Source organism: Ictidomys tridecemlineatus, chromosome 4 (genome assembly GCF_052094955.1).
Source record: "Ictidomys tridecemlineatus isolate mIctTri1 chromosome 4, mIctTri1.hap1, whole genome shotgun sequence".
NCBI classification, from domain to species: Eukaryota; Metazoa; Chordata; class Mammalia; order Rodentia; family Sciuridae; genus Ictidomys; species Ictidomys tridecemlineatus.
In genome coordinates this window covers 210,040,087-210,062,320 of record NC_135480.1, presented here as the reverse complement: position 1 = coordinate 210,062,320, position 22,234 = coordinate 210,040,087, and the positions used below count along the sequence as shown (strand labels likewise).

The 22,234-nt window shown below is 50.9% G+C and overlaps 1 protein-coding gene and 1 long non-coding RNA gene across 5 annotated transcripts; one reads left to right on the top strand and one right to left on the bottom strand.

The window, feature by feature from the left end:
- Positions 1 to 145: 145 nt before the first annotated feature.
- On the bottom strand, positions 146 to 7,516 carry Arrdc1 (arrestin domain containing 1). Of its 3 annotated transcripts, XM_005336860.5 has the most exons (8): positions 7,321 to 7,513; positions 2,464 to 2,574; positions 1,958 to 2,008; positions 1,706 to 1,860; positions 1,332 to 1,514; positions 1,055 to 1,231; positions 540 to 975; positions 146 to 463 (listed from the first exon to the last, which is right to left on the bottom strand). In XM_005336860.5, the coding sequence occupies exons 1-8, from the start codon at positions 7,436 to 7,438 to the stop codon at positions 399 to 401; spliced, it is 1,296 nt and encodes a 431-aa protein (XP_005336917.1). In that variant the 5' UTR covers positions 7,439 to 7,513; the 3' UTR covers positions 146 to 398. The 3 variants fall into 3 exon arrangements, with proteins under 3 accessions (XP_005336917.1, XP_021589974.1, XP_021589975.1); XM_021734299.3 differs by having other exon boundaries at positions 146 to 975; positions 7,321 to 7,516; XM_021734300.3 differs by lacking the exon at positions 1,958 to 2,008 and having other exon boundaries at positions 7,321 to 7,514.
- LOC110599277 (uncharacterized) lies at positions 7,465 to 21,875 on the top strand. Of its 2 annotated transcripts, XR_013438448.1 has the most exons (4): positions 7,465 to 7,813; positions 16,251 to 19,720; positions 19,843 to 19,904; positions 21,219 to 21,875. It is a non-coding gene; the product is annotated as an uncharacterized LOC110599277 (long non-coding RNA). The 2 variants fall into 2 exon arrangements; XR_005734229.2 differs by having other exon boundaries at positions 16,251 to 19,904.
- The last annotated feature ends 359 nt before the right edge of the window (positions 21,876 to 22,234 follow it).

Genomic DNA, 22,234 nt, shown 5'->3' with positions numbered 1-22,234 from the left:
AGGGGAAGGATGCACCTGGGAGGGGGCAAAGATGGGGCAGAACCAAAGAAAAGGTGGGAGCACCAGGTCCAACCAACACAGGCCGGAGACTGCAGGGCATCCGTGGCTGGAGGCAGGCCAGCCTCTGTCCTGTAGAGGCAGGCTCTACAAATATAACACTTTATTTACAGAGTTTCTCCAGTCTCTGGTCCCTGTCTCCCCCATCTCGACCTCAGGGAGAAGAGGGCTGACAATAGGGAAGCCGAGAGAGGTTGTTCCAGCCAAGAGGTGGCCTGGACAGGCATGAGTCCTGAGCGGCCAGGCCAGGCAGAGAGCTAAGGCACGAGGCCCTGGGCATCCCATCCCAGGGCAGAGGCCAGGCCCACCAGGAAAGGCAGCATGAGGTCAGCTCTCAAGGGTCAGCTCCTGGGAGTCAGGCCAAGGTCTGCACCACTGCAGCTCTGCTCATAAGAAGGTGGGGCCTCTGTGGGGAGAGAGTTGTGTCTGCAAGGGGCTGTGGCATCTCCTCCCCAACCTCCATGCCTGGCCTTCCCACTCACCATAGGGGTAGCCCCAAGAACTGTACTCCGGGGGAAGGATCAAGGCGCTGGTGGTGGGCACTGGGCCCCCAAAGCCCTCCGCAAAGTAGGGGACAGTGGCACCTGTAGAGATGCACAAGGGAGGGTGCAGAGAGTGGGGAGCAGGACTGCCATCATGAGCACAGGGCTCAGGGGCGACAGGCACAGAACACAAGACAGCAGGTGGTGGCTGCTGCTGTGAGTGGCTCTTGGTGGAGAGGGAGACCAGGTCCGAGAAGTGGGGGCCACCAGCCACAACCTCAGCTTCCTCCTGGGGTGGTGCGGAAGGCACCACTGGGGGTGAGGGTCCAGCAGGTGGCTCCAAGCCTGGCCCAGGGCTCAGGGGAGCATGGTTCACAGCAATATTGCCAACAAAGATGGGGAGGGTCACGGTGGCTTCAGGCACCTTCATGGAGACCTGGGGAGGATGGGGGTGGTGAGGGGCCAGGGTCAAGGCCACCCAGCCTCAGGCCACCCCACCCTCAGCAGCACCAAACCTGCAGGTAATAGTCAATGTGGATAAGGCTGCAGCCCGGCAAGGCCGACTGTGGCAGGGCAGGCACCAAGATCTGCTCTTGCCACTGCGCACGCCTCCAGGCCTTGACACCAGCACCCTCCACCTCCGCAATGGTCCGCACGTCGTAGATCCAGCGCTTGGCCTTATAAGACACTTTCTGGGGAAAAAAACAGCTTATGAGCCTGGGAAGGCTGGCAACCAACCCGTCCCTCCACCTGTACCATGGGGATAGGCCTGAGTAGCCACAGCTCACTGACCTGCAGCAGACTGGCCACCACAGGGCTGGTGTCCTTGCCCGACTGGTTCTCTATCTCAGCCTGCAGCCGTAGCACCTGCCCCACCACATAGCCTCGGAGATCAGTGCTGGCCGTGAGGACCACACTGCCTGTCTTCACCAACTTGTAGGAGAACTTCTTGGTGGCAGAGGCCACGTTAGGTTGCTAGACAGAAAGGGAAGTGGGGCGCAGGTGAATGTGAACAGAATTCCTGCAGCACTGGGACAAGCCCTCTCAATCCTGCCCCAGGTACCAGTGATCAGCTCAATACAAAGGCTGCTACACCCAAACCCTCAGTTCTGCCCCGCACCATGGACAGATGGGGACCGCCAAGGAGGTCACTGTTCCATCCTCACCTCAATGTCTGGGATGCTGTTCAGGTTCAGAGGGCTCAAGATATAGAATACAAGGCTGCACTTGTGATCCTTGGAGAAACGTGCAGTGTCGATGGTAGCCCTCACCTGGTGCACAATCCTGCCAAAAGGACCCTCAAAGGACGTGGGTGCTGTGGCTAGGGAGAGAGGAGGAACTGGCGTCTGGCAACTCCACCTATGGGGCCTACCCTCCCAGGCCATTGTCCCTAGCAGCCATTCAAGCTGGGCTCTCACCAGGAAGCAGGAACTGGAAGGGGAAGCTGTGCTCTCCAGCGGGCAGGCTCCCTGCAGAGACAGGAGGGAGGTGGGGGCCAGCCTCGGGAGGCCCATGGGGCAGCCACAGTGCCAGGACAGCAGTGGCCCTGCAGCTGCCCAGCCCACACTGGTCTCCCCATCCATCTCAGCACAGCAGCATAGCCCTGGCCTGAGCAAAAGGCTGCAGGTGAGAACTTGGCTTGAATGGGGAGGCGGGGCACACAGGGGAATAAAATGGCTACAAGAAGGTCAGAGCCCACCCAGATCCAGCACCAAAGAAGGGTGCCCCCTTCAGCCACCCAGACACTCTGAAGCAATGCCACAGTGCCTGCAGGGGAAAGAAGCCCACCAGGACACACAGCCATAGGGAAGTAGCACAGGGTTCCAAGAGACAGATGTGGAGAGGCCAGACAGGCCAACTCCAGACAAGGGCTGCCCTCGGGGTCACAACTTGGATGCTATAAGGGACTGGCTCACAGACTCACCCTTGTCAGCCAATGACAGGGAGCTGTTGAAGTAGCTTTCTTCCACCACCCATCCTGCATCATTAGCCTTGCTGGAGACCCCACAGGAACCCAGGCAGGTCACACGGATTGCTGCAAGGGGAGGAAAGCATGAGTCCCAGCCAGCCTGGCAGCACCCTAGCCAGACAGGAAGCCCCTGCCTTTCCAAGAACACCCTAGCCATCCCTGATCTTAGAGTGCTTTCCAGGAAGCCAGGCTGGCAAAGGAACTGAGTTTCATCTGTCCTGGCATTCAGGGGATGGCTCATCCTAATTCCTGTAGTAACCCCCAAAATGGTAACCTTGGCCCCCCACCAGACCTGTGAAAACAGCCCCTATAAGGGATTCTTGGGACACCCCACTGCTGCAAGTCAGTTAGGCAGGAAGGCACCCCTTCATGCTCCAGGAAGCTAACTGCCAACCCTCCTGCTGCAGGAATGTGGTCAGACCTGCCTGAGCAGGTCCACAGTCTGCCACCTCAAAGGGTGGGGCCCCTGACTTCCTGGGCAGCACTGCCCAGGAGGCTTTAGCGGGAGTGCCCCATCCATCAGGACCCACTGAAGGCCAAACTCCGATTCCTCAATCCAACATGTCCAGAGCCTGTGGATAGGCAGCCATGGCTGGAAAATCAGACCAACCAAGGCTGGGCACAGGGAGAATCAACCCAACAGAACCACAGCACAACAGAGGCCCAGGCAAGGAGTCAGTGACAAGCACCCTGCAGTTCTACCCCACCCTTCTCCCTTCAGGGTCAGATCAAGGTTTCTGCTCCTTTCCTTGTGCTTCTCCCAGACTTGATGGGGCCATGTGAGGGGAAGATTGCTCAGACCCTGATGCCTTTCTAATGAAACCACCAGGTAGGAGGAACACTTAGTGTCTAAGTGCCAGAGTTAGCCACACCTGCCTCACCTGGGGTCTGCCTAGGCAAGCCACACCCTGTGGCCCAGGCCTCCTGTTGATCACCCTCAGAACCCCTCCTGCAAACCCTGGCTCATCCTTAGCCCCAAGTGGCTCTCCACATATATACCCCTCTTCCCTTTGACTGATGCCAGGCCTCTGTCCCTGACCCCTGTACCACCCTTTTCTCCTCAGCTTCCATGCCAGGCTAGCCTATCACACTAATCTCAGCCCTGATTTGGAATCTATGCCAACCTGAGAAACACCAGGGTGAAAGCAGGCCTAGAAAAGTTATCCAGGGGGTTTAGAGATGCTGTGTGCTTGGACACACCCTCTTGAACAGAGCATGTTCCTCCTGGTTCCTGCAGGTGAATCCTGCAGATGCCCGAACCAACCAAGAATGCTAGAAGGGGAAGGAGGTGCTTCCAGTTCTTCCAGTTGGCAACAGAATTGAAGACAGAACCGAAGACATGCACTGCCCACCACTGCCCAAATTCCTAACCCTCAACTCAAACATCAAAATGATTGTTTGAGCTATTTAGCTTAGGGTGATTTATTATTTTTTTCACTGCTAGGGAGGGAACTCAGGTCTTGTGCCTGCTAGCCAAGTGCTCTACCACTAAGCTACAACCCCAGCCATTTGGCGTGACTTTTACATAGCAGATGCCCCCTCCCCACTACAAATCAGGGAAAGTGTGATTACTTTCAATTTTAACCTGTCAAATTGGCAAATTTTAAGCACTTTGACATGTGTTAGGTAGGAGGTGGAAAACATGATCACATGCAGGCTGAACACACACTACTGGAGGCAGCAATCCAGGCCTCAATGAAACATCAAGGACCCAGCCTAAACCCCCTTGGAGTGTGGGACATGGAGCCACATGAGCCCAGAAAAACAAACAGCATCCAACCCAGGGAACCCGGGCTCTGTGATCTTCCCAACACGTTAAAGGTTCTGTGGAGGACCCGGCCTGCCCACTCTCTCAGCAGGATGGTGGGACACAGCTGGCACACAGTACTTCTACTTCCTCACCAAAAGCCTGGAGCTGTTCCTCTGCTGGTCAGCAGAGTTTCAGGTCAGGCTGGGAGTTCCCCAGAGAGCCAGATTTCACTGGTCAAGACCAGAGGCAGAGAGAGGTTGGGTTTTTGCCTTCTCAAATTTCTGGATCAGGCAGGATCTCAGGATGCAATTCTTTTTTTTTTTTTTTTTTTGGTGGTGCTGGGAATTGAACTCAGGGTCTTGTGCATGAGAAGCAAGCACTCTACCAACTGAGCTATATCCCCAGCCCCTCAGTTGCAGTTCTGCCCAAAGAGAAGTGAGGGGAGACCACAGGGCACATTGGAAAGGGTCTCCTTGCTGCTAGAGAGGCACTGGACACAGCACACACTTCTTTTTGAGTGCAGACTCTCATGATGGCAGTACAGGGGCAGTCACTTAGTCACCCTGTTTCCTCCACTTTCAAACTTTAATGTTGGAACTGCTTTTTGGTGGTGACTCTGAAGCCCCATTCCTCCTCCTCGATGTGGGGCTACCTGCTCCTGGCAGTAAGTGAGGTGCTCACACCAGCAAGTGCCTATCATAAGGTCATGGGATGGGGGCAGGGGTGTACTTGCAAGGCATCCACCCCAAAGTGAGGCCTGCGAGCCAAGCACTCAGGTGTAAATGCTTCCAAACTGTTGCACGAGAGTCAGTCTTGGTTGGAACTGGTTGCTCACAGGAACTTCAGGACCTTTCTCCTCACACCAGTGTGTCCACCTGCCTAACATCCCCCTCCCTTGCATCCAGCCCTCTGACCTTGAAGACCTCCACTCACTGCTGTCGTGGTCCCAAAGTTCTCAAAACCTGTCCCAACCCCAATGGCTCCCCAAAATGGAGGCAGCCCAGCCTCTGTCACACTCTCTCACTAAGTCTTACCTGTCCTGCTTCCTAACTGTATCATGATAATAACCAGAATGGCCTCCTCCAGAGTGCATGAAGCTGACAAATGGAGAATGGGGAGACATGCCTCTGACCCACAATGAGAGGTCAAGGAGAGGAAAGAGAGTACAAGGCCACCCTACTTGGCCCCACCTCAGGCTTCAGAAAATTGCTCCTTCCTGGATTCCCTTCCCCATCAGCTTTTAGGCAGTTGTGTCCTCATGGCTGGGTGCTGACCGTTACTGCTACTCATCGGACAAGTGTTCAATGAGCACATCCGGGAACCTTGGGGCAGGTCTGCCACCCACATGGGGAGTGAAGGGTCTCCCTGTAGCACCTACTGGACCTAGCAAAAACTTTAAAGAACGATGGTCCTTCCTGTTCCATTCCAGGCAGGGATCAAGGAAAACCTAGTGGCACCCTGGCATATTCACCCCCATCAATATGAATAATCCAACCTCTTGCCCCAGCTCATATCTCCACTTTTGGGCACATTTTATAGTCAGGACCAAGTGCTGGGGCTCCTTTGGCCTCTATCGCGTCAGCTCTCCATTTATCCACCCTCTACCTACCACAAGGAGGCCAGGGACTTAGGAAGCCAGGGGCTTGGCCCATTCTGTCACTGTGGTGAACAATGACCTGCTCAACCTAAGCCCATCCAGGGAGGGAATGAAGATGGACAATCCAGGTGGTGAGCTCTACACAAGACTCTCTCCTGACTGTGGGTTCCTCCTAGCCCAGGAGCACATAGCCTTGAGTCTCACCTGTCTTTTGTGCCCAAGGAGAACTGCCCTGTAGCTGCTCTATCCCCTCTGATGGTCACACCTGCCCCCACCCAAATCACAAACTCCAAGTGGGGACACAGGAGAGGAGGCAACAAAGTCATCACCAGGAAACCCAATAAGCCCAGAGCCCGAGGGAAGCACCTACAACTCAGCTTCCTCTTAGACCTGGCAACTCAGAAGGTCAAGTATCAGAAAGCCATCACCCAGCCCAAGACCACTGAGGGTAGGATGACAGCTCTCTGTCCTCACCAGAAGTGCAAGCTGCCAGCAGTGCAGAAGCCAGGGAGGTCAGGTGCAGAGGGAAGTGGCAGCCGTGGTTTTGACGAAGCAGCTGGGTGGCTCTCACAGGAGGCCAACTTAGAGAAACATCCCACAGGGACACCCACACCAACCTCTACTCAGAGCTGAGGGTCAGGCAATGGCCACCATGCTGCCCAGCACACCCTGAGGGCTCAGCCATCAAGTCCCTCTCAGAGCCCTGTCCTCAGAAAGCAGCAATATGACTACTACTGAGCACAGGAGCCCCATACCTGCAGAGTGTCCTATCAATGCCACCGTGGAACCCGATCCCAGGCCCCAAAGTCCCAGATGCCTGCATCAGCAGAGGCTCGGGCTCAGCTCCAAGAAGCTGGCTGGGCTAGGGTGAAGGGATACCAGGATGAGCCAATACATACTGCCCCTAAGGACAAACCTTGGGCAGACTGTAAGAAGGTGCCCAGTGGACTCTGCTGGGGATCCGCACTTGAGCCGCGTACTGACGCCCGCGGGGCCGCAGCTCTTAAGAGGAAGAGCCTGCCCACTATGCCTGGTGGCCTAAGAGAGGGGACCCAGAAGGCTAGGTTTCAGATGAGAGCCCAGCAGGTGCGGAGCGCAACTAGATGAGGAAGGTCGGAGTCATGGGTATGTCCACGGTCGCGGTAGCCTTGGCAAGGTGGACAGGTGCTAGGCCCTCACCCGGACTCTGGTTGCCCCTAAGCGGAGAGGACAGGAAGGGGCAGATGCGGAAGGACTGGGCCAACGGGCCTGCCTGCCTGCTCCACCCCAGCCGATGCCGGCCACCCACCAACAACAACGGGCCTGCGGCACCCGCAACCGCGACCCAGCCCTCCCGCAGCCCGCCGGGTCCGCAGAGGACTGCAGACCCAGGCCCCCAAAAGCGTGAACCACCCGCTTCCGGGAGCTCGGGCCGCGGCAGGTGCGGGCGCGGCCACCGCCCTCCCCCGAGGCACCCCGCGCCCACCTCGGAAGGGTAGCTGCGCCCCCAGACGCACGCGCACGGTCCCGGTCAGAGGCTCCCCTGGGCTGTAGACTACGCGGCCGTGGCTCAGTCGGATCTCGAAGAGCTGCACCCGCCCCATGCCGCGGCCTCCTGCGCCGCGCACTGACGCCCGCCGGGGCCGCAGCTCCGAGATCCGCCCTGAGGACCCGCCTCGAGTCCGAGGACCGCCCCCAGCCCGCCCCAAGACCAGCCCTGAGCCCGAGGACCCGCCCCGATTAGCTAAGAGGACCAGCTCTCGGCGCGCCCTGAGCCCAGCGATCCTCCCCAGGCCCACGGATCCTCCAAAAGCCCACCCGGAAGATCCGCCCCCGACCCGCTACCACCTCTAGGATCTGCCCTCGAGGACTCACAGCAGAGTGCAGGTACGGTTCCCTCCACGCCTCCAGGAACCGCCTATCGACCCGCCCACAGACCGCACGCCCCTAACCTGCGGGCCAGTCCCCCGCGCCGAGAGGTAAGCTCGTTAAGCTTCCTGGGGACGCTTGTGCTGAGCAAGCCACGAGTGCGCGGAGGTCCTGAAGGCAGATGCTAAGCGGTGAGGTCCAGGGGCAGCGAGTGCCCCTGGAGAGGGGACCAGGCGACCAGAATCAAGGCTGGGGCCGCCCGGCAGAGATACAGATGACTGCAAAATCAGGAGGAATATATTAGGATTCATCTTTTTTAAAAGGTCCCCCTCCTTGCAGATCTCGGTAGCGCACACCTGTAATCCCAGCAAGTCAGGAGACTGAGGCAGGAGAATGACAAGTCCGAATCCAGCATCAGCAACTTAGAGAGATTTAGAGAGACCCCAACTCAAATTTAAAAAAAATAATAAAATAAAAAGGACTGGGGCAGGGCGCGGTGGCGCACGCCTGTGATCCCAGTGGTTGGGGAGGCTGAGGCAGGGAGTTCAAAGCTAGCTCCAGCAAAAGCATGGCGCTAAGCAACTCAATGAGACCCTGTCTCTAAATAAAATACAAAATAGGGCTGGGGATAAGGCTCAGTGGTCGAGTACCCTTGAGTTCATTCCCGGTAAAGGAAGGAAGGAAGGGAGGAAGGGAGGGAGGGAGGGAGGGAGGGAGGGAGGAAGGGAGGGAGGGAACTGGGGATGTATCTCAGTGGTATAGTGCCCTGGGGTTCAATCCCCAGTACAAAAAAAAAAAAAAAAAAAGGCCCTTTGCAGAGAGTGAACTGGTAGGTGGGAAGACATTCAAATGCATATATCCCCAACATTCCAATGTTTGCTTTTACCATGATGCAAAAGCCAACCTATGCAACCCTTGCTCTTCACTTTCAGAACAATACTGAATAAATTACATGATATTCAACACTTTATTACAAAAGATTGTTATGTTGCACAACTATCCCACCTGTAGGCTTGTGAGTGTTCTCAGCACTGTCAAGGTCAGCTGTGATGGTCAGTAGTTCAAGAGTATTAAATGCCCTTCTCAACTTAGGATATTTCCACTTTTTGTTTTATGATGGCTTTATCAGGAGTTACCCTGTCATAAATGAAGGAGCACCTGTACCAGGGGCAAATCAAACTCACATGCACAGTCTAGGGGAAAGGGCTACAAAACCCAGAGAAGCCAGGGAGTATATAACATGGAGAGGAGGGGAGTCACAGTTGCCAGACAGCTGGCAAAAAGGAGGCATTTTTCCAATGGAGAAGATCCGTACATCTCTTAGGAACAGGAGTCATGACATTCTGAGTCTCAGGTGATCTGGGCACCCAACTTCCAGGCATAAGTCTAGGGAGTCAAAGGGCTAAATATTTGGTAACTGGTGTACAGATGGCAATTGATGTCTAAGGTGTTTGGGTCAAGAGTTCAGGACACAACCCAGATGCTAGTCTTGCTGTATCCAGCAAAAGGAGGAGGGACTCAGGACCCCTGGGGTAGTCCTAGGCCTGGGTGATATTTCCCCACAAGACTCCTTAGTATCCCATGTACCAGGAGGATGGGTCACTCCACATCTTCCTGCCAGGATGGTGCAAATGGGGGAATTCCTGAACAAGGAGTCTAGGGTGCCAATAGGAAGGGGGATGATGACAGGCAGCACCCAAATGCCAAACCAACACAAGCCAAAAGGAATGTGTTTCAGGAGGGAGAGGACAGTTGTGCTGAATGTTGTTGGGTAGAATCATGTGGAGGACCTAGGTAGTTTTTTATCCCAGGGCTCCCACAGGGCTCTGCATATCCTCTGTCCTGACCCCATCTCCCTGGGATCCTGCTCCCCTGGGATCCACATCAGCACAGATGCTGTCCTCAGTCTTGTCTCTGTATGATCCACTCTGCTTATTGCACTAACAGGAATCTGACTTCTCTGGGAGCCTGGCGAGTGTAGATGTTTCTTTCACACAATTCAGATATTTCTGGACTTGAGGCAGGGAGGTGCCCTCCAGCTCCTTATGACCCTTCTAGACCATTCTTCACCCTAAAAGTTCCCGGCTTTAAGTGTCATATTTTCAGAATTTTGACTTACCACCTTCTCAGTCACTACAAACAAACTGTTCTGTCCCCTCATTTCATTGTAATCTCAGCTCCTGACTGTCATTCTCTGCAATTCCACTCCTGTGGACATTCTGAGTGACTTTGGAACTACACTAGGTGATCCTTCCAACCTTCTGGCCTCTGCCTGGAATTTGCTTGAGTCAAGCAAAGGTCCTGTCCACATGGTTCTACCCAGCAACATTCAATACAACACTGTCCTCTCCCTTCTGAATCACATTCCTTTTGACTTCTGTTGGTTTGACATTTGGGTGCTGCCTGACATTGTCCCCTTTGCCAATGACATGATTGAGGTGACAGAGTTCAGTACTCACAGTTCCCAGGAGGAAAAGACAGCAGGCCCTGTGGGGTCACAGCATGGCACAGGACCTTCATTTTGTTTTCCACAAGAAGGAATGGGCAAGCCAGGCACAATGGCACATGCCTGCAATCCCAGCAGCTTGGGAGGCTGAGGAAGGAGGATCGCAAGTTCAAAGCCAGCCTCAGCAACAGAGAAGCGCTAAGCAACTCAGTGAGATCCTGTCTCTAAATAAAATACAAATAGGACTGGGGATGTGGCTCATGGTGGAATGCCCCCGAGTTCAATCCCCAGTACCAAAAAAGAAGAAGAAGAAGAAGAAGAAGAAGAAGAAAGAAGAAAGAAGAAGGAAGGAATGGACAAGGTAAGAGGCCAGCTTGAGAGAGCTCAGGACTGAACAGTTGAACAGTTTCAGCAGGCGCTGGCCTGATGGTCTCTGGTCATCTGGTTCCTGGCTCTGGCATGGCTTAGGGCAGGGAAATGGAGGCTTGGTGTGTAAGTCAGATAAAGGAGGTGGGTGGGCTGTGGGGTCTGGGTGGGTTAGTCTGTGTAGGAAAGACTTGATCCTGGACAAGCCATCTCCAGCAATCAGCTGTCCCTGAAAGGGGCAGCCTTTCTAGAACTAGTATAGCTCCAGGATGTAAAGCATCATAAAACTCAGAAAATTAAAAACACAATTAACATAACCTCTGAATCTCATGATTCCTTTCCTCAAGAATGTCCACTATGGGGCTAGGGATGTGGCTCAAGCGGTAGCACACTCGCCTGGCATGTGTATGGCCTCAGCACCACATACAAAGAAAGATGTTGTGTCTGCCAAAAACTAAAAAAAAATAAATATAAAAAAAAATTCTCTCTCTCTTCTCTCTCTCTTAAAAAAAAAAAAAAAGAATGTCCACTGGACTTCAGCAGCAACCTCCTACAGCTTGGTGGCTGGTCTTCAAAGATGTCCACCAATAACTCCTTTCATCCCTTTATATCCATGCTGCTCCTCCCATCAGAAGTGGGCTCCATCTCCTGCTGTTGAATCTGAGCTGACCTGGTAACCTGGGTGACTTACTTTTACTGGTAAGATAGAAACAAGAGCTATGCCACACTGGTTCCAGGACTGGCTCTGAAGAACCCTGAACTGCCATTTGGAAATATTTGGTTACCCTGAAGAGAGAGTATGAGAGACAGAAAGCTCAGACATGTAAGTGGAGCTATCTTGGATTTTTAGCCTCAGTTGTGTCCCCAGATGACTGCAGCTGTATGAGTGGTCCCAGTTGTTTCAGCCATCTATAGTTATAGGATGAAACACCCGATTAATCATCCTGAAAGCTGGGCTGGACTCAGCTGGGAGTTCTTTTAATAAATGGCATCTGCTGGGGATGGGGTATTCAAGATGCCCATTACACGTACACACATGCCAGTTGGCTGGGGCTGATCTGATCTCTCTCTCTTCCATATGCACTTTCCTCATGGCTACTTGGGATTCCACACAGCACAATGGTGTCTAGAAAGTGGGACTGACTATCTTGTGGCTGGTCCCCAGAAGAAAGAAATAGAAGCTGATAATCCTAAGGCTAGGCTCAGAGTCCCTGAAATTTCTTCTATATTTATTTCATCAAAGCAATCATAAGATAAGTGTGGGGTACAGCACACACTTACAGGGAGGAAAGGAGTTGATGGTGACAATTTGAAACAGCAGAATCAACCAGCTGAGCCCAACCCATTTTAGAATAATGAGAAAATGAGTAGTTATAAGTCACTATGTTTGGGGGTGGCTTACTATGCAGCAATAAATAACTGAATTGGAAATGAAATACTGCCAAAATAAAATGCTGAAATGTGGCACTGATGTTGGAGCCAGGTAGCAGGAGAAGGCCAGAAGGGTCGTGAGAAGGCCTCAGAGATGGAGAAAGTGGAGCCGTGTGTTTTCATGAGACCACTGCCTATGGCAGTACAGAACAGAACACAGGTCTGAGGACCTAATTTTTCTGACAGCAAGTTGAAAGGGCCAGTCAGCTTCCTTCAGTTATTTAGGGTAAAGTGAAAATAAGAATAGAGAGAAGGACTATAAGCAGGAACTGCTCTGCTTTCAAGCCAAACAGAAATATTTAGAGAATATATTTCAACACAAGTTTTTTTTTTTTTTTTTTTTTTTTTTTTTTTAGTGAGGGGGGGGGGACAGAGAGAGAGAGAGAGAGAATTTTAACATTTATTTATTTTTTCTTAGTTCTCGGCGGACACAACATCTTTGTTGGTATGTGGTGCTGCTGAGGATCGAACCCGGGCCGCGCGCATGCTAGGCGAGCGCGCTACCGCTTGAGCCACATCCCCAGCCCCTCAACACAAGTTTTGCTGAGTTGGAAAACAAAATGCTTTCTCACTTTCAGCCTCTCCAGGTAGCAAGTTTCCCAAAAGAAAGGGCATTAGGAAGGAGATGAAACTCAAAGATATTACCTGCAAGACACACCCTCAGGGTCACCAGCTATTCCAGATGCTTCATAAGACCCCTAGTTAAGGTCTCTGAGAGGTTTCAGGCAGGGGCACTGTCCAATAGATCTGACTTGAAGCCCACAGTAAGAGAATTTGTGGCACAGCTTGTGTCTAGTGAGGTGAGTTACAATTTTATGTGTGGAACATTCATACATTTTTTTAAAATTTATTCATTTTGTGGCCCTGAGGGTTGAGCCCAGGAGTACTCTACTACTGGCACACCCCAGCCCTTTGTGTTTTGAGGCAGTTTTGGTAAGTTACACAAGCTATCCTCAAACTTTTGATCCTCCTGCCTCAGCCTCACAAGTCTCTGAGATCACAGGGCAGGCCACCATAGCCAGCACACAAACTTTTTAAAAATATAGTATCTGTTTGAACTAAAAGATGCAGTGTCCAAAATATAGGAAACTGTTGGGCCCCCAACTTTCTATAAGCAAGAAGCAGGCTTGAGGAAGCAACTTAGCTGCAAACAGGAGCCATTTCCTACAGAAAAGGAAAGGTGACTCAGTGTGGAGCCAGGAGTGAGGGGGTGGGGCAAGAGCTGCTGAGGCAGTGGGAGCATGCACAAGGCGCTGGCTCCATCCCCAGCACTGGAAACAAAACAAACTGCTGAAGCAGGAGACCAGGGGATTCTTGCAAGGGGCAGGCCAAGCCTGCAGGAACAATGTCTGCCCTGGAGCTGAGGGGCTGGTGGTATCTAGCTGGGTTTCAACACTGCTATGTACCAGTGATTCTGGGTACTCACCTCCTGTTTGAATGGGGGTGTCCACAGCAGTGCTCCTGTTTCAACACTGAATGTTGGGTGTGGAGGGCAGACAACGGGTCTGTTACTTTACAGGTCTATAGAGCAAAAGAAGCCACAACCAACATGCCTTCTCCACACCTGGACCTGTTACAGACCACAGGATTCTGGGCTTCTAGCCTAACTCCTGGATGAGATGGCAATTTTGAAGGGACTCAAGTGTCACTGTCATATAGAATGGCATGAATTGTGGGGCCAGAGGTTGGTAGTGGCAGGCAGTTACACTGGCAGCCCCTGCATGAGTGCCCACTAGGTAAGAAAACACCTGAGTAACCTGAAAAGAGGAAAGGTTTATTCTGGCTCACAGCTTGGGAGATTTCAGCCCAGATCTCTGGTCTGTGGTGAGGCAGCACATCAAGGCAGCATGTGATAAAAGGAGCTGGTGGTCTTATGGCCAGGAAGCAAAGAAAAAAAAAGAAGAGGGGCCAAGGCCCCAACATCCCCTGCTAGGGCATTCCTTCTTAGGAGCAGGAGACCTCCCACTAGGCCCCACCTCTTAGAGGTGACACACCTCCAGTGGAACCAGAGCCTGGCAGCCAAGCCTTCCACACAAGTCTCCAGGACCCTCATCCATACCACAGCACTGTCCTCAAGTCCTGTGTCAACTTTCCTGCACTGCCTGGCTCACCCATATGACTTGCTTTGCCAGTGGGGTGCTAGAAGAGCAGGACTCTGCCCAGGCTCAGCAGCCCCTGCGCACACAGGAGTCCTGGCAATCTGGCCAGACCACAAGGGGAACCACCACCACCACCCCACCCCACCCCATGGGAATGAAAAAAACAGTGAGGTGCTGCAGTTGAATTCCCAGCCAATGCAACCCACTGAGGGGCCCAGCCGACACCATGTGAGGCAGAAGATCTCCAGTCCATTCACAAAACTGTGAGAAATGACAAATCTGTGTTTACTTAGGCAGTTACATTCTGGGGGAGTCTGTTGCACATCAGTAGGTAACTGAAGCATGTGGTGGTCAGCAGCAACAGCAGCAGTCTCTCCACAATCTCAAGTCCAGTCCTCCTGGGGTCTGAGTCCCCCACTTCCTCTCCTTCTAATCCTCCCTCCAGTGCCAACAATCTTTTGGACCACCATTGTGGCCTCCGAACCACTGATGACACCCTTCTGGTGTCTTTTAGCTCTGGTGCCAAGGACAAGCCTTACAGCCACTCCTACTCTTCCAGCCTCTTCCTCTCTTGCTTCCCGAGCTCACCTAGAGTGAGCAGAGTCCTGTCCAATCCAACCTCTCCTTACCTTCTCAGAGGCAGCCTACAGACTAGACTGGTGACTGGTTTCCATTCCCACATTCCTGCTGACCCCCGTGCTGTGCTTTCTGCCCCTCAGGCGCCTGCCACAAGTGGGTGTGCCACTCCTGACCCTCTCTGCTAGAAGGGCCAGTCCTTCTTTCACACTCACAGTGATTTCTACTGCACTAAGAAAGCAGCAGCTTCTCATCAGAGAACTCCCCCAAGCCTCCCACACACTGCCTTTCCAGAGCCCGGCCATCAGATTCCCCTCACTGATAGGAACCCAGACATGCACTCCTGTAGAAGTAACTCTCCATCCTCTCCCTTTCTCTGCCCATCTCCCATCCTTTCCTTTATAACTTGTTCTCCTTCTCTAAGGAGAACTTGCTTTCCTAGCACCCCACTGGCAAAGCAAGTCACTTGTTCGTTCCCACCAATAAACAGACATGCATGCTAACTCCCACTATACAAATCTCTCCTTTTAATTATTTCCCCATCTCTCTCTCTCTCTCTCTCTCTCTCTCTCTCTCTCTAAGGATTGAGCCCAGAGGCTCAACCACTTAGCCACATCCCCAGCCCTTTTTATTTTTTATTTTGAGACAGAGTCTTGCTAAATTGCTTAGGACTCCATCAGTTGCTGAGGCTGGCTTTGAACTCGCGATCTCACCATCCCTCTCCTTCAGGCTCAGGAGCTACTGGGATTACAGGCGTGGCCACCCACCCTGAACAACTAACATTCTTCCTTGACTTTCTTTCTTTCCAACTTCAGCCCCACTTCTCTATTCCCCTCTTTGACAAAATGCTATAGAAGTTTTCTCATGGTCTCCAATTCCTGTCCTCCCATTTCTTTTTAAACCAACTAGATCTGTTTTTCCACTGAAACTGTACTTATCAAGGTAATCAACCAATGGTCAGATTGCTAAAATCACTGATTTATTTCCAGGTGCCACCGAATAGGGCCTATCTGCAGAGTCTGGCCCAGGGGACCCTTCCTGCTACCATACACCCTGTCTTCCCCAGCTTGCAGGCCACACCCTTCTTGGTGTCCCTTCTATCTGACATGTTAGTTCTCCTTTCTGGATCCTTTTCTTTCCAGTCTCTTTCCACTTTTGTACAATAGGTCCAGGAATCAGACTTTCTGTCTTACTTGGTCCCACAGTGATGTCACCCAATTTTCTGATTTTTTAAAAATTTTTTTTCTTGGTTGATAGATTTTTGTTTTTATGTGGTACTGAGAATTGAACCCAGTGCCTCACACATACCAGGCAGCGTGCTACCGCTGAGCCCCAGCCCCAGCCCCAACTTTCTGACTTTTGCCATGGTTTGAATGCCTGTGTCCTTCCAAAATCCATAGTGCAACTTAATCCCAGGGCATCAGTACTCAGAGGTGAGGCTTTTAGGAGATGATGAGGCCACAAGGGCTCTGCCTTCATGGGTGGGATCAAAAACCTCTGTAAAAGGGCTTGAAAGTGTTTGTTATCTTTTTTAATATGTATTTTTTATTCTAATCAGTTATACATAACAGCAGAAGGCATTTTGACATATCATACATAAATGTTTGTTAATTTTTTATTTTCTTCCAGGTGAGCGTGCAGCAAGAGGTGCCATCTTTGGAGAAAGCAGACCCTCACCCGATACTGAATCTGCAGTAAATTGATCTTGGACTTTATTTTTATTTTTTTACTTGTTTTTTGCAGTGTTGGACAATGGAGCCCAGGGTCTCCCATATGATAGGGAAATGCTCTACCACTAAATTATATCCCCTGCTAAATATATTTCTATTATTTACAAACTACCAAGTCTAGGGTATTTTATTATACCAGCCCAAAAGGACTAAGAGCTTTACATACAATAAGTATACTAATGAATGCCAAATTTAGCTTTTATTTTTTCATTAGGTACATGGGATTAAATCCAGGGGTTTTTAATCACTAAGCCACATCCCCAGCTCTTTTTGATATTTTATTTAGAGACAGGGTCTCACTGAGTTGCTTAGGACCTCACTAAGTTGCTGAGGTTGGCTTTGAACTCACGATCCTCTTGCCTCAGCCTCCTGAGCTGCTGGGACTGCAGGCATGAGCCATGACACCTGGCTTGAATGACAAATATCCAGATGGATATCTCTCTTATTTAGTCTATATTCATACTGTTTTGTAAACTTAACATATATTATAACTGACAAATAGAGTTTTATTTTGCTAAGCCACTGAGAACTCAGGGTTGCTTATTAATGCGGCACAATCAGAACTACCTAACATACAGACTACTACTACCACTCATGTCCAAACACTATCACCTCCCACTCCCACTCTGTGCTTCTGATCACTGCCTAGAGAACCTTCCTGTTGGGATTGGGGATGTGGCTTAATCGGTAGTGCGCTCGTATGTGGCCTGGGTTCGATCCTCAGCACCACATACAAAACAACGATGTTGTGTCCGCCAAAAACTGAAAAATAAATATTAAAAGTATCTCTCTTCTCTCTCTCTCTCTTAAAAAAAAAAAAAAAAGAACCTTCCTGCTTCCACTCTTGCCTCCTACAAGTTTGAGTTTCCAGCTGTGGAGCACCAGCCTGCTTTTCAAACATGCCAGACATGCTCTCAGCTCAGGATGTCCCCTCTGCCACACGTTCTTCCTACGTGCCTGCATGGCTCACTCCCTTTGGGACTGTCTGCTCATGTCAGTTTCTCAGTGAGGACGACTCTGCTCCCTCATCAGATCCTCAGCTGCTAGTGCTGGCCTGCTTGTCATCCCATTCTGACAACCCATCGTGTGTATTTTTTGGCTTCCTCGATAAGCAAGTTTTGTTTTGGTCAATGTTGTAGAGCAGTTTCAGTGGGTGGTAGGGGTGAAGGCCTAGCTGGGTGGGTTGCCAGAAGACTTGAGTGGTAGGCAGGATGTCTTGAAAATGTCATGTTCTCCTGCCTTCACCCTAGCATGTTATGTAGCATGGCTAAAGGGATTTTGCAGGTGTAATTAGATTAGTAATTAGTGTTCTTTTTTTTTTTTTTAAAGAGAGAGGGGGAGAGAGAGAGAGAGAGAGAGAGAGAGAGAGAGAGAGAGAGAATTTTAATATTTATTTTTTAGTTATCGGCGGGCACAACATCTTTTTTGGTATGTGGTGCTGAGGATGGAACCCGGGCCGCACGCATGCCTGGCGAGCGCGCTACCGCTGAGCCACATCTTCAGCCCCCCCTTTTTTTTTTTTTTTAAAGAGAGAGTGAGAGAGAGGGGGACAGAGAGAGAGAGAATTTTAATATTTATTTATTTTTTCTTAGTTCTCGGCGGACACAACATCTTCGTTTGTATGTGGTGCTGAGGATCGAACCCGGGCCGCACGCATGCTAGGCGAGCACGCTACTGCTTGAGCCACATCCCCAGCCCGAGAGAGAGAATTTTTTAATATTTATTATTTTTTAGTTCTCGGCGGACACAACATCTTTTGTTGGTATGTGGTGCTGAGGATCGAACCCAGGCCGCACGCATGCCAGGCGAGCGCACTACCTCTTGAGCCACATCCTCAGCCCTAGTGTTCTTTTTTAAAAAAATATTTTTCAGTTGTCAATGGATCTTTATTTTTATTTATTTATATGTGATGCTGAGAATTGAACTCAGTGCCTCACACATGCTACGTAAGTGCTCTACCACTGAGCCACAACCCCAGCCCCATAATTACTGTTCTTAAAATAAGGAAATTATCATGGATCCTTTGCGTGGACCCAATCTAATCATGAGATTTTTTTTTTTTTTAAAGAGAGAGAGAAAGAGAATTTTTTAAATATTTATTTTTAGTTTTCGGTGGACACAACATCTTTATTTTTTATTTTTATGTGGTGCTGAGGATTGAACCCAGCGCCCTGTGCATGCCAGGCGAGCACACTACCACTTGAGCCACATTGCCAGCCCTGCGAGTTCTTTTTTTAAAAAAAAAAAATTTGTAGTTGTGTATGGACAGCTGTTGAGAGCCACAACCAAGTCAAGATGGCGCCTGGCATTTTGCCAGAAAGAGTGGTTGAGAAGTAACGCCAGAGAGCCATTAACATGATGATAATTAAGTTAAGCTGTGTATAATTATTAAGGTAATGACTGATTGCTGTAACTGGATGATGCTAAATTGAAACAAGCTGTGTATTCAATTGTGAATATAAACCTCTGCTGTCTGGCAATAAGGAGGCTCCTGCTACCTCAGGTGCCCGCTACTTTTGAGTTCTCGTGTTCCCGTTGAGTTCTGGCAATAAAGTAGTTCCTGTTTGAATCTACAAGTGGCTCGTGACCTGCCGGTTATTTGTGCCCAGCCAGACTGTGGCAGACAGCATGCCTTTATTTTATTTATTTTTATGTGGTGCTGAGGATCAAATCCAGTGCTTCACACATGCTAGGCAAGGGCTCTGCCATTGAGCTACAGCCCCAACCCTAATCATTGCCACTGATTATAGCCTAAGCCCTAATTCTTTTTTTTTTTTTTTTAAGAGAGAGTAAGAGAGAGAGAGAGAGAGAGAGAGAGAGAGAGAGAGAATTTTTTTTTTTTTTTAGTATTTATTTTTTAGTTCTTGGCGGACACAACATTCCCGCTGGTATGCGGTGCTGAGGATCGAACCCAGGCCGCACGCATGCCAGGCAAGCGCACCACCACTTGAGCCACATCCCCAGCCCCGTAAGCCCTAATTCTTAAGAGGAGAGACTTTGGGGCTGGGGTTGGGCCTCAGTGGTAGAACACTTGCCTAGTACATTTGAGGCACTGAGTTTGATCCTCAGCACCACAGAAAAATAAACAACATACAGGTATTGTGTCAATCTACAACTAAAAGAAATATTTTAAAAAAGAGAATTTTCTTCAGCTGAAAGTGGGAGAAATGAGGTAGAAAGGATGGTTAGAGAGATTCAAAATGTGAGGAGGACTTGCTGGGTTTTGACAGTGATTACAAGCTGGATAATGCAGGTAGCCTCCAGGAACTGAGGACCCCTGGCTGACAGTCAGCACCTTACAGTCATGTGGAACTAAATTTTGAAAACAACTTAAATGAGCCTATGGAGGACTCTCCCTCACAGCCCCTGGTAAGAGCTCAGGCCACCTGACGCCTTGACTTCAGCACTAAAACCTAGATCAGAGAAGCCACTGAACTTACCTGTACTTCTAACCCAGAGCCACATGATAACATGTTTGCATTCTTTTGTAGGACAAAATGCCTTTACTTTTATGAAGTGCAAAGGATTGAACCCAGTGCCTCACACATGCTAGGTAAGCACTCTGAAAAGAAAACTTGTCCACTGTTTTTTTTTTAAATTTTTAGTTGCTGATAGACCTTTATTTTATTTATTTATATGTGATGCTGAGAACCGAACCCAGTGCTCACACATGCCAGGCAAATGCGCTACTGCTGAGCCCCAGCCCCAGCCCCTAGTTCACTGGTTTTTTATTTTTTAAGTTTTAGTTGTAGATGGACACAATACCTTTATTTTGTTTATTTATTTATTTTTTGTGGTGCTGAGAATTGAATCCAGTGCCTCACAAGTGCTAGGCATGCACTCCACCACTAAGCTACAGCCCTAGCCCCTGGTTTTCATGTTTTTTTTTTTTTTTTTTTTTAAATCTTTTTAAAGAAAGGGTTTTAGCTGGGCATGCCTGTAATCCCACTGGCTTGGGAGGCTAAGGCAGGAGAATAGTGAGTTCAGAGGCAGCCTCAGCAAAAGCAAAGCATTAGGCAACTCAGTGAGACGCTGTCTCTAAATACAATACAAAATAGGCTGGGGATGTGTCTCAGTGGTTGACTGCCCCTGAGTTCAATCCCTAGGACCCCTCTTCCCCCAAAAAAAGAAAGGGTCTTGCTAAGTTACCCAGTTTAGTCTTGAACTTGTGATCCTCCTGCTTCAGTCTCCCAAATTCTAAGTTTGCTGATTTTCTAGACAGGAAGACAACCATACACAACTCCCAAGAACTTGGAAAGGATGGCAGTGGCTGGGGGGGTGAACATGAGGTCAAGGGTTTTGTGTGCATGTGGTCCGTGGTGCTGAGGATTGAATCAAAGCCTTATGCATGCTAAGCAAGTGATCTACCTCTGAGCAACACCTCCAGCCCTTTTCATTTTGAGAGTCTCAGTTGCCCAGATTGGCCTCAGTTGCCATTCTGCCTCACTGCTCCCAGCAAGTGTTTCTTTCTTTCTTTTTCCCCCCCTCTGGTGCTGGGGATTGAACACAGGGCCTTGTGCAAGCACTTTACCAACTGAGCTACTTCCCCAGCCCAAGAGTGTTTCCTTTTTAAGTGTTGCTGACAGAAGACAGAGGTAACACTATGACTTGCCCCTCACAGGACTCATTACAACTAGCTCACCCCAAGTCAGCTGCATGGCACAAGTCATCTTTACTACCTGCAGGTGTTCATGGCTGCAAGCCATGCAGTGATCTTCCAAGCCTACAACCTGTGGGCAACAGGATAGGGGTTTAGCTCCCCTGAGGATGACCCCTATACAGCCTGACACAGAAACCGTACTGATAGTACCCCCTTTCTCGCCTCCTGTTCTCACCCTAACTAGTGTTTTCTGCTGTCCCCTCTCAGCTATATGGATTTGAATCCCTGTTTCAACTCAACTTCTGGGGGAAACCTGCACTAAGTGCGTCTACTGCCCATGGAGCACCCACAGAGCCCCACCTTGGACAGCGAACCTTTTCCTAGGAAGCTCTTTTTCTTAAGTTTACATCTTCCCAACGGAGAGGTTGGTAAAGCCCCTAGGCCTAGCCTGATCCCAGATGCCTCTCTGCCAGCTCTTACTGTCCTCCAGGTGTTTAAGAGAACTGGCAAGTTTCAGGAGTCCACAGATAGGCCTTCTGGCTTCACTCACTAAAGCCCTTTGCAGACATTCTCTTGATAATTAACCCCCAAACAGAACCTGGCCTGCCAAAAACAGGCTGACCCTCAGGTGCCTGGGGTCATCTTGAAGCAGGGTGGGGCCCATCCATAGGCAAAAGGCCTTGCTCCCAAGGGTCAGGCTACGGGGGCTACAGACATAAGATGGGCCAGACGTAAGATCACCATTGCCTCCAGTGTCCCCAATAGGTGTCAGTCAGCCTTTCCAGGGGACCTAACGGGCCTTACAGACCTAGGACGCACTAGGTCTGGCCCCGCCAAGTCATCCTGTTTCTGGAGGCGCAGCCCCGATGTGAGGAAGTATAGCCTGGGATGCCAACGTAGCTGTGCTGGGAGCTCCGCCGCAATCCTGCAGGCGGGCGGGCGGGCGGGCGGGCGAGTCGAGTTCGAGTGGGCGGGCCCGGCGCAGGCAGATGATCCAGGCCGTTCTGCGGGGCCTGGAGAAGGACCGGAGCAGGTTGTGGGGACCGCGAGCTAGCGGAAGGCAGCTGTGCCACAGTCGGGGCCACAGCCCCACCGGCAGGCCCCCGCCACCACCGCGCGCACAAAGCTTCCCGCGAAACTGACGTCGTGCCGGCCCGCCGCGCAGGCGCCGCCCCCGGCCCGCCCCTCCCCCGCGCTCGCCCCGCGCTCGCCCAGCTTCCAGCACGCCGGCGCACCCGCTCTTCTCCCACTGGCCGCGGCGCGTCGGCGCGCGCCAGCCGGCG